Source organism: Quercus robur, chromosome 4, assembly GCF_932294415.1.
Source record: "Quercus robur chromosome 4, dhQueRobu3.1, whole genome shotgun sequence".
Lineage (NCBI taxonomy): Eukaryota > Viridiplantae > Streptophyta > Magnoliopsida > Fagales > Fagaceae > Quercus > Quercus robur.
Window position 1 is genome coordinate 85,767,527 of NC_065537.1, and position 12,837 is coordinate 85,780,363.

At 35.3% G+C, this 12,837-nt stretch overlaps 1 protein-coding gene across 1 annotated transcript; it reads left to right on the plus strand.

Annotated features, from left to right (window-relative positions):
- The first annotated feature begins 5,489 nt into the window (after nucleotides 1-5,489).
- Nucleotides 5,490-7,394, plus strand: LOC126724152 (AAA-ATPase At4g25835-like). The gene has a single exon (XM_050428494.1). It carries the CDS (start codon nucleotides 5,601-5,603, stop codon nucleotides 7,152-7,154), a length of 1,554 nt encoding a protein of 517 aa, XP_050284451.1. The 5' UTR covers nucleotides 5,490-5,600; the 3' UTR covers nucleotides 7,155-7,394.
- Nucleotides 7,395-12,837: the final 5,443 nt, after the last annotated feature.

Sequence of the window (12,837 nt, forward strand, 5' to 3'; positions counted from 1 at the left end):
TGGCCTTGACGAAATCACACAGGAACCAAACCACTTTGGCATAAGTGAATTTTGGATAAAAAGTTCGTGATTTTCTCACTCAACTGAGAACATGTGAACCATAAACTAGATTTGTAGAACCAACTTTTTAATTATTTTTTTCTTATAAATACCAACTCTAGATACAGAGAGAGAGTGAGAGGCTACCATACAAGACCAAAGCTAAGAGACTGTTAAAGTCATATTTTTCAGTAGTTGGCATATCCTTTGACAAAATACATTGTACTTGTATTTGAGTAGTTTTAGGTGGATTCTAGATTATCATAAAGTATGTTTTATAAACAAGACAAATGGTATTATTGAAGACATGAATACTGCACAAAGAAACAAGTGTGAAAAGCTGAAAATTGTGAACCTTGACACAAGCTCGATAGAAGCTGCTATTGAGACTTGATGAATCCCAATACATCTTGATACTATTCAATCTATTGAGTTTCCTAGATCCAAAAATTCCAAATCTGTTTTTCGGCCCATAGTGACTTGGCTATCTAGGATTTCATTCTCTAAACTACTAGATGATATAAAAGGATTATTTTATAGCCGTCATTAAACACAAAGACTTACACAGAGAATCTATATACTTATTATGAAATTATTGCGTTCTTATGCGCCTTAGGGTTTGGTGACCAAGTGCTTCATTCTCTTCAAATGTATTGAAGAACTTTACATCCAACAACAAGCTTCAAGTTGCCATTAATTGTCATATATTGGGATTCGTGCAAAGAGAACAAATCTCTAAAAAATCAAGATCAATTTGAGATTGGCATAAGGATTCCACTGTAAGTAAGTACTTTGGGATAGATCAAGTTGGGGTAAAATTCCTTATACTTGTAATCCCTTAATTTTGATTAGTATTTTTGAGAGTGGTAATCTAAAAATCACTTGGTTAGATTTTTGCCTTGTGAAAGTTTTCCCCATTAATTAATAAATTACAGTGTCAAATTTAATTTCTACTACACTTTAGATTATTTAGTGATTTTTTCGTGCCTCAACGATTTTGCATATAATTTGATATAATTAATCAATTTGGATAGTTGAATTAATTAACTTGAGTCAATCTATAACTTGACAAAGAAAAACCTCCTTGAGCGAATTATAGAGTTTTTAAATCCCTCTTCCGAAAGTGTTTTTTCCTTATGAGATATCTTTTAGAATTTCTCTGAGTGTTTCTCCATGAGCCTAAACTGTTGATTCCTTGAAACCACCGAGTTTATTCTTCAACAGCGGGTCATTGTTGATTTCAAGAGTTCCAAGTTGTGGATGAAGGTCATTTGTGTTCACATAGAAGGATTTCAAAAGCTTTGGGGACCACTGCAGGAAGGCAAGCGATGAGATTACAAGAGAGAATCTAGTTATGCAATGGTTTTATAAATCTGTTGTTTCTAGTGAATTTTCAATGAGATTGGATTTTTAGAGTTATTTTTCCTTTAAAGATGTTTTTTATTGGTTTTTCACTTCGTTACTTTTAAAATGCTTTACATCTTCATTGTGGTGAATTATAACTATGTTGCCTTCACTAAAATCATACACTTTGTAAAAAAGACACCCCCCCTTGTAAAAGAAGAAAACTCTCATGAGTCACGCCCCCTCCCCGGCTCTCCCCCCCACACCCCATTCCTTTTCCCCTTTCCTGGCCAGGCTAGCTAGGCTACCCTCTCCCATGTTCAGTTCAGAAATCATGCAATAGATAAATTCCCCCATCTAAAGCTTCTTTAATGGCTTCTTTTCTCGACGTAACATTATAAAAAGCGGAAAGCTTAAATTAAAGTGGAATCAATTCCCATGCTTTTATTCACCCACTGCCCATGAATGTCTCCACCTCGAACTTCCTAGCTAACTAACTCCACAACACTACTCAAGCACCTCAACTTATCTGTTTTGACTGGTTGTTCGTTGTTGCAAAAGACTTTTATAATTCAAATTCCCTGTAATTTCTTACAATTTACCTAACAAATCCAATCTCTTTGTCAGTCTTTGTTTCCCCCACCTTGAGTGCTATGTCAGAGGAACTTGTTGCCAAGTTGGTTTTTCTTGTCCTAGGTCTGAAGGATATCTTAACATAAAATGTGATATCTTAATTACAATGATAAATTGGAGGCCAAAACTGGCTGATAATCTTGGACTTCAGATTTATTATCATTTAATTTCTATGGAGAACAAAAAAGAGACTAGGATAAAAAGATACTGACAAAGTTTACTTTGATGAAAATTCTGTTTGTGCAATCAAGCATTTCCATATTTTTTATTAATGTTCTTGTAAGCATTCTATGCCTCAAAATGAAGATTTAATAGTGGATGGACTTGAACTCCAAAATCTCATGTGCAATTGCTAGATTGGTCACCTTCGTTTTTGCCGCATAGATATGTAACTCCAAATGTTTTGTTTATTTTTAGGTGATTTTATTTTCTTGATGAATTAAATCCAAATATTTTGTACTATAAATGATCTCAAAAACTGCTGCCAAAACCGAATCTGAGCCATTTGATCTTTGACATTCGAGGTGGAGCTTCTTTTTGGCTTTATTCGTGATTCTCCATATTGAGCTAGCTCAGCTTTCTCACAAGGCTGACCTATACTCTAATTTTGCTCTCCTCACTCTTGGCTTTCCATGTCAAACCTAAACCCTTTTTCTTTTTCTTTTTCTCTTCTACTTTTATTTTTTTAATTCAATTTCAACCATTTCTGAGATCTAGACATTTAAAAGAGAGTCTAGCTAATAAAATGCATTTGAGACCATGAAGGCCCGCTAGAGCATATAATCTGAATTGAAGATGGTCAAGGGCTCACTTTCTCAAAAGGATTTTACGTGATTTTTTTTGTTGTAAAAGAAGTGTAAATTAACTTTGTTTAAAAGGAATAGTTCTGTAAAGATGATAAATTTGCAAGTGGCAAAGAGGAAAAAAGAAGGCATATTATGAGCTGCCATTTTATCTCTCTCTCTCAGCTCCCCCAACCCCAATGAAAATGAAAAAAAAAATGAAAAAAAGATGTGTGTGTGGCTTGTGAAATACAAAAGCAAAATTTTGTAGGAAAGAACCCATTTATTGTAGCGAAATAATCCTCAAAGACCCAAAAAATTTTGCTTAGGTCCTTTCCCAAGTTCCAAATGCCCTTTAACGTGCAAAAACTAATTTTGGGATAAAGGATATCTTTCTTATTTTCCTTCAAAATTTAGCTTTAAACGCTGAAGCAAACATGACGTTCATCCGCATAAGCTGCACCAAAGATTATGGTCCAAAATTGCCCTCCCTTTCCTCCATCCTTTCATGCTCTCAAGTCACAACTACGATATTAAAAGTGGTGATTCTAAGGATACCATATTAAAAGTGGTGATTCTAAGGATACCATGTAAAGATTTCTAACTAATGTATCACCGATAGCCAAAAAACACAATTCAAACATTTATTTATTAGTTAGTTGAAATACATCAATAACAATTATTGCCACATCAAATTGTAAGTTTTATGTAGTAAAATTTATAATATTTTTTACAATTCTCATTATCAGCTTTAAGAAATGGAGCATCTCAATTGCACATAACATAAACAACTTTTGAAAATGAAGATCGTATACAAATTAATGAAATTACCAATCAAAAAATGTTTTAAAATTTTATTTATTATATTGTTGAAAGATACTAATTATATTCATTTTCACACCAAGTTTTTAAGTTGTTTGTAGTAAGATTGGTAATAATTTGATATTGCTATGGATAAAACAATTTTACAACAAAATTTAGATCGAAAACTATTATTAGTTATCATTTGAGCATACTATATTAACATTACTATTTATTTTTTACCCTTATTAATTTACCACATAAGCTCTGTAGTTTTATTCTTTCAGAATTATTTAATTTGTTGAAGTTTAAGATCTTAATTAACGCCGAAATTAACTGAGGTGGGGCTCACTTGGGGACAGTAAGCTATGTATATAATCAGCAGGACATGATTGTATACGTCAATATCGATCCTAATCCTCTTACGATGATGAGCATAATTATTCAGAAGAACATTCTCTGACAAGAACCCAAATTACGAGGAGAGAAAAAGATAAAGGTGATTGGTAATGGTAAAGAAGGAAGCAGAAGCAAATTCCAATTTATTATCAGTACTAAAGTGAAAAGCCATCCGTGTCTCTGTGTCCTTACATGCGCGCCGCTGTCTGCAGTGGTGCCGGTCATCCATGCATATATATTATATGTTAGCTAGCTAGTTAGCTACTACTCTTTCTCAGGCCTTTATCACCACACTACTAATATAAAGCGCGTAGAATATATGTTCTCTATGCATTCATGCATTATATAAAGTTTCCCTAGCATAATATTCATCCTTAAAATGCATTATAAAGTTACTCATTAAGTTTGCATTTTGCAATAACAAAGTTAATTAATCATTATAATCATGATAAGAAACTGTGTAAAAACAAGGGCATTGATTCTTTCACATACTTTATTGTACTAGTTTATATGCATTTTCTTTCATGGTCTAAACATGGACATCAATAAATAAATAACAAATGGTAAATATCATGCATGAAATTATAAATATGTATACGAATTATCTATCAATGGGTGTGAGAGGACAAAAACCGTACAATCAAATTAAATAAAAATTTTCAATTTAAGATAGAGTAATAGAAATTGAAGAAGAAAGAACAGACAACACATGAGAATTTTAGGTGATTTGTCCACACAATGTACATCCACAAACAAGAGTCAAAGGCTGCATTTTTTTTTTCATTCATATTTCTTGATAATTTTGATTGTGCACACAACTTTCTCTATATATAAAGTTTTAGATTGATTTTGAAATAATTTAAATTGAGAAAAACTCTCATGCTTTAAGAATCAAAATGAACTACTGATATTTATTTTGAAATAATTTTGTTGTACTACTTCTTGATTGCATAATTTTTTACATTGATTTGGCTTTCATTGGCATACATAAAAGGTATACACTTTCCTCAATCTTCATTCTAATCTTTTCTTTAAGCTATGGTTATATGTAAAGTTAATAAACCTTATATCAAATAAAGACATACGTTTCAATGATGAAATAAGATGCTCCTCTATCAAATTGTTTGGAAACAATGTAGCTTTGCATGGATGCTCTCATTCTCATAGCACCTTACAGTTAAACATAGGTTTTGTATGGTTCACACTTTCAAAGTGCGCGTGGAGCAAAAACACAAAACTGGAACCGTCCACATGTAAAAGAAAAGCAAAAGAGAGAGCAGTCGGCTTCATCTTTAGCTTTATCTTTGCCACTGCTTGCTTTTTTTTTTTTTTTATACCCTCAAAACAGTGTCTTTGCCTCTCTTTCTCTTTTCAAGTTTTACATGGCAGCATATCCCTAAATACCCAAAACACCCTTCACCACACCTACACTACACTATCACTTCAAAGCTAATTTGTCATCTTCCTCTCCTCACTCCCTATATATATATAAACAAAACCCACAAACCATTAATAAAACCCTCAAGACAGAGACAAACTCACAATTGAACAAAGACAACAACAAAAACAACAAAAGCAAAATATAGTGCCAAATTAAGCAAGATGGAGATATTGTCGCAAATGTGGTCGTTTTTGGGGCTTCTCACAGTCCTCCAAAACGTCTTGCCCACTCAGCTCCTCTCTCTCCTTCACTCCTTCTACGAGTCTCTCCAAGACTTCTTCTCCCCTTACTCTTACTTCGAAGTCCCAGAGTTCAACGGCTACTGCGGCGTCGACGTCAACGACCTCTACCGCCAAGTCAACCTCTACCTCAACTCCGTCAACAACCCCTCCACCGCCGCCACCTGCCGCCGCCTCACCCTCTCTCGCTCCAAGTCCTCCAACCGCATTTCCTTCACCGTCGCGCCCAACCAAACCGTCCACGACTCGTTCTCGAACCACACTCTCTCTTGGACTCACCACGTCGACACTGTCCAGGACTCTCTCGAAGAGAAGCGAAGCTTCACTCTCAAGCTCCCGAAACGCCACCGACACACCCTCCTCTCACCTTACCTCGACCACGTGACCAAGCGTGCAGAAGAGTTCGAGCGAGTCTCGCGCGAGAGACGGCTTTTCACCAACAACGGCCACGGCTCCTACGAGTCCGGCTGGGTCTCCGTCCCTTTCCGCCACCCTTCCACGTTCGAAACTCTCGCTCTCGAGCCGGACCTCAAGAAGCAGATCACGGAGGACTTGACGGCGTTCGCGAACGGCAAAGACTTTTATCACAGAGTTGGGCGTGCATGGAAACGTGGGTACTTGCTGCATGGTCCACCTGGGTCTGGCAAGTCGAGCTTGATCGCCGCCATGGCGAACTATCTCTGCTACGACGTGTACGACTTGGAGCTAACGAAAGTTTCAGACAATTCTGAGCTGAGAGCTTTGCTGATACAGACGACGAACAGGTCGATTATCGTGATAGAGGATATTGACTGCACGGTGGATCTGACGGTGGACAGAACGATGAAACCGAGGACGACGGCGATGAGGAAGAGGAAGGAGATGGTGGCGCGTGGCGAGCAGGAGGAGAGCGGGCGGGTGACATTATCGGGGCTCCTGAATTTCACAGACGGGCTATGGTCGTGTTGCGGAGAAGAGAGGATCATAGTGTTCACCACGAATTACAGAGACAATGTGGACCCTGCATTGGTGAGGTGTGGAAGGATGGACGTGCACGTCAGCCTCGGCACGTGCGGGATGCACGCTTTCAAGGCCTTGGTTAAGAACTACCTCGGTTTGGATTCGCACCCGGTGTTCGAGGTGGTGGAGAGTTGCCTGAGGTCTGGCGGGGCCCTCACTCCGGCTCAGGTTGGGGAGGTACTGCTGAGGAACAGAGGTGACGCTGACTTGGCGTTGAGAGACGTTGTGGCTGCAATGCAGGCGAAGATATTGGGGTTGGGACATGGGGAGGGGATGGAGTGTGATGACGCGGCGGCGGTGGCGGCAGGGAGGTCGCCGGAGAGCGTGTTGATGGTGGGGTCGCCGGAGAGTTGGATGAAGAAGAGGAAGGAAAGTGGTGGGTGTGGTGGTGGTGGGTCTACGTGGGAAAAGAAAGTGAAGTTCTTGGTGAGGCTTAGATCTTTGACCAAGTCTGATTCGGGAAGAAGGGGTGTATGACTATAAATTATGAGTCTTTTGAGATGTGGACTCTACATAAAGTCTAACGTGACAAATGATATATATTATAGATGTTTGATGTGTATCATATCATATCATCTCCTTGATGGAGCAATTTTTGGGTTTTTTTTTTTAGACTTTTGAGGTAGTACTTGTTTGGTGTAAAAATGTTTAATTTCAACTGTGTTTATGATGTACCTGTTGCAAATTAATAACAATTTCTTTGTTACGGATGGCTAATTGTAAAATTGTCTATTTTTCTTTTCTGTCAATTACTTTACCTAACCATATCATTTTGCATTTCAAAGGGATTGGTGATGTGGCTATACATATAGTATGAGTCATTTGTGTGATAAATTCTACACTTTGTGACCTTATTGATAACGTGGGTTTGAATTGAATCTATTGAAATCGGATCCTTTGGGCTTAAGATCATTCCATCCACACATTACACCCAAATTATTTTTTTGATAATTTTGTTTAATTGGGGTTATAATTATCTTGAGCTTTTTGTTGTAGAAATTTTAATTTTGCTTGATTTTGGTATTGGACGTTTGTTGCAAAGCAAATAGTAAATAGTTTGAACTTCCTATATTTATTTTGGGAGGATGTTTGATAATTCTATTTTTGCTTGATTTTACTATTACAGATAAATAAAATAATAATAATAAAAGAATATTTATATGGAGTAGAGAAAGAATAAAGCATAAAGATTAAAGGGTAGGACGTGAGATGTATATTAAAAGTATAGGAAACTTAAAATGTTTTTTTAAACAAAAGTGACTTTTCTTTCAAAATTTATCTAAACTTTATAAACCATATGTGAAAGCTCTTAGAATTGAAATTATGGAACTCATCTTCCATTTTTCTTGTTCAGAATTTATTTAAATCGTATGATGAACAGTGATTTATAAGGTTCTAAGCTACCTTACAAATCTTGTGGGTGACTTTGTAACTTGTAATCTTATTCTCATTAAAATTCATTCATTCATTAAAAAGAAGGAAGTTTTTGAATAATTTATAGACACAATTCTTGAAAATAAACTTGTAAAGTAGCTTATCAGTATCATTAAAAAAAAATTAAAAAAATTTGTTGATGCATGTAAATGTTCTTTTCAAAATGTTGATCGTAGATGTGATATATTCTATCTTGCTTAGGAAAGGATGTATCTGTTAATAAATAGATATATCTATACCAAAGAGTCATAACACTATCCAGAGGATATAACTCATTGCAAAAAAAAAAAAAAATTAATGTTTTATACATGAAGCAACTCATTGCGGTTATATTTTGGATCCGTTTGGATACAGTTTATTTTGTTGAAAACTGAAAACACTGTAGCAAAATAATTTTTAAATATGTGAATAGTGCCATAAAACTCATTTTTAATGAAAAAAAAGGCTGAAAAGTGAAGTTTGTGGGTCCCGTGAATAGTGCACAGGACCCACTGGTGTGCACTATGCACTGAAGAAAAGTCAAAAATCACGGCTCCAAAAAAAAAAAAAAAGAAGGAAAAACGTGAAAACACAAACATGGGAAGTGCAAAACACGCTTCCCTAACGCACTCTTTATATATTATGATGCACCATATTATAGTTTGATCACCCATCAAGACCAATGAGAATATACCATATTATAGTGTGATCACTCATCAAGACCAACAAAGATGTACTACAAAATAGTGCGATTAAGGGTTGACAATGGGCCAAGTAGGGCCGTCTCAGCCCAGTTTTACTTGGTACATGGGCACAATGGGCTAGACATACTGAGTTGTTAATTAGTTAATGGGCCAAATTGGATTAGGCAAAAAGAGAAAACCTAACTCATGACCTTACCCATAGGCAATACCCATTTCGTCTTTAGCAAGCTGGGCTATCGTGTTAAGCCTAATAGGCTACTCATGAGCTTACGTTAGCATCTTATTTTATTATTTTTAATTATAAGGCAAGAATCAATCTATTACTTTTAAATGAAAGGATTAAAAATTAAAAAACTTATTTTAAATTTAATAAAATCTATTTAATTTTTTGTTTTGAAGATGGAAAGCTATTTAAAATTTTTCTTTATTAAGGCTTTAAATGGTTTTTTTTTTTATTATCTTTTAATATAAAAAAATGTCAAATGATTAATTCAAGGTTGCTAAATTACTTAAAAATATATAGTTAGTAAACTAAGTTTAACAAAATTACTTTAAGTATTTTAGTAGTTAGGAGAGTTATCATAAGAAATTCTTCTATAATGTGTCAAGATCAATTCCCTATATTCCTCCTATATTTTTTTTATTATGCATTTTGAGTTACCAAATTGGACAATGGGTTGGGCCTACAACCTAACCCACCGGGTTAGTGGGCTACCCATGGGCCTCAATAACAATGAGCCTGGCCATCAATTATCCTGGTGTGGCTTCGGGCTACTGGATCGAGCCTTAGGCGATGGACTATTTGGTAACCCTTAAGTGTGATCATTAAGGTTGTCCAGCGGTTCAATGACCCGCCTAACCGACCGGGTCTGGCAAACCTGAAGCCCAACAAGTGGACCCGAAACCCATGGTCTGTTGGATTCAAATCTTTCTCTAACAAAATCCGATTATTCGATTTAGGTAGTGGGTTAAGGAATTAAAAACCTATATTACCTAACCCAACCAATAGTTTTAGACTTTTAAAAAATATATATTATTTTTTCAGTTAACATGTGAAGACTGAAGATTGATAAGACTAAAGCACTGACTTTTTAAGTGTTACACACTAACTAAAACTTACATGCAAAAGCCAAAATCAACCAAAATCAAATCAAAAGATTTAAAACGGGTAAATTTCAAATCAAGATCAGAGTCTTCCACAGTTCCACTCCCTTATGAGTCCTTACTCCTTAGACTTAGCCAGTTACCCTTAATCATCATCTTACTCTCTCATAAAGAAATCTCCATTCTCTCTAGTCTTTAGTCTCAACTCTTCACTCCACACTCTACCCATTCCTCTCCAAACAGACCAAACCTTAGTTGATGTTGCCACCGCATTACACCACACCTGACAGCGCTGCTTCCTCGCCTTACTTTCTTTCCATCATGGGTTAAGCCTTCTTAGCCTTTCAATCTCAACTTCTTAGTCTCAAGTCAGGTATATTTTCTTCCTTTTTCATCTCTCTTTTTCTCTATTTTGTGATATAGATTTATCATCTTGTTCAAATGATTTAAAACTTAAAGATTAGGACCAAAGATTAGGGACCAAAACTGACCAAGAGATTGGATTAAAAAATGACACCCTAATTGTTTTGATTTGATTTGTTGGGTCAAAGACTTGAGATATCACTTTTCATAGATTAACCCTAATTTGAGTGTGCTCATTTGTGTTATCACTTTTCAAAGACTTGAGTTATCACTTTTCTGAGTGTGCTCGTTTGTGTTTATTTTCATGTTTACATGTTATAGACATTATAGTTAGTTTTTTTAAGTTCTTTTTCTTCGTCTTTTTTCCTGAGTAGGCTGGACCGTGTGGAGGTCCTGTTTGTATCTACCTAGTTTTATTCCTTGTTTTGTTTTTTTATGATTAATATACTTATATCTTCATTGTAAATATATATATATATATATATATAAATTTAAAAATTAAAAAAAGAAAAAGAAAAAAGAAGATGAATCCCTAATTTAAAAAGATGAAATCCAAACACTTTTTTATTTTTTTTATATCTGATTGTATTTTATTGCTCATTTGTTTGATTCATTTTACTTTCCTAACTTAAACAATTGAAACCCTAATTTTATACAGGAGTTGAAAGTTGTTCAAGTAGGCTACTCTTTTTGCTTCCTTTTCAAGGTTGAATCCGTAATAGTTAGGAGTTCTATAAGATATTAGTTCTCTTCAGTTGTTTCTCTTTTAACTTCTTATTATTGCTTGTTTGTTACTTTTGTCATTGTTTTTGTTGTTGCTTTGACCGGTTGTTATTGTTGTGTCACTTATGTGTGTTCTTGTTACTGGGTTAGTAGTATTATTGTTATGGTAGTTTGTTAATACTTAAATTCAATGTCTTTAGGTTATGAAACCCTCTAGTGATACACCCCCTTCCCAAACAACACCTACAGCCCAAGTTGAACCTACTGCCACTCCAACTAATGCTAGGGCACTTCTACTTAAACCTAAAGATAAAGGTAAGGTGAGTGAGATAGCTGTTGGTTGTGGTAATAATAGGAAAGAATCTACTTTTTGAGATCATTTTGAAAAAATACAGATTAGTAAGGGTCATTTTAAGGCTGTTTACAATTATTGCCAAAAAACCTTATCGTGCTAATAATAAGGGGCGTGGTACTACTAATTTATTGAATCATGTACCAAATTGTGTTAAGAACTCTAATATAGATGCACTTAAAAGGCAACAAACCTTAGCATTTGAACCCAAACTAAATGGGGAGGAAAGGTTTCAACTTGTACCAATAGCCTTTATTGTTGAGTCTTTTAGAAAGTCACTGAAATGATTATAGTAGATGAAATGTATGAATTTCAAATATATTCAACAACCTTACAACCTAAGTTGTGAACTAGGGATATCCCATCTCATCAAACTATGGCTAGGGATGTGATTGACATTTATGTTGTTGAGAGAGAGAAACTAAGGGAAACCTTGAAGGGTCGTAGGGTGTGCCTTACTACAGACACATAGACTAGTATTCAAAATCTAAATTATATGTCCCTCACATGCTATTTTATTGATGATGATTGGAACTTATATAAGAGAATTCTGAATTTTTGTCAAATTGAAGACCATAAGGGGGAGACTATAAGTAGAAAGATTGAGATGTGTTTGCATGAGTGGGGTGTTAATGGCATATTCACCTTGATAGTGGATAATGCTTCCTCACATTGTGCTACCATTAAATTTTTACAAATAGTAACTAAAGATTGGAAGGGGATTGTTTTAGAACATGAGTTCCTACACATGAGGTGTTGTGCATATATCCTAAATCTGATTATAGGGAATGGTTTGAAAGAAAATGGTGCATCCATTGCTAAGGTATGTGAAGCGGTGAGGTATGTGAAATCCTCACCAAATAGAAATCAAACTTTTAGGAGTTTTATGGAGAGATTAGGTATTGAATCCAAGTGTTTACTTGGTTTAGATGTACCTACTAGGTGGAACTCTACCTACCTCATGTTAGATATTACTGAAAGATTTGAGAAAGTGTTCCTACGAATGGACTTTGAGAATGATAGTTATTCTTCATACTTTATGAACAAGGAAAATAGTGGTGGTTTGGGATCTTCTAGTGGGGTTGATTTTCAAAATTGTAGGACATTTGCGGGGTTCTTGTAACTTTTTTACAATGTAACAAAGAAGTTCTCCAGTTCTTTGTATGTTATTTCAAATACCTTCTTTGATGAGATGTTTGTGATTCAAAAGAATATTACTCATTAAATTAAATCTCAAAATCATCTCTTGAAAAACATGACAACTAAAATGGAAGCTATATAAATTAGAAAAGTATTGGGGGAAAGGGGATAAATTAATTATCTTTTGTATGTGGCTGTGGTTCTCGATCCAAGAAAGAAAATGAGGTTTCTGAAGTTTTCTTTTTCTAAAATGTATGGGGATGAAGTGGCTGATGAGATGATTGATTTGGTGAGGAAGACCTTAGATAGGTTGTATGATTATTACTCTTGTGTTGATTCACCAAATGTGGTAGTACCAAGT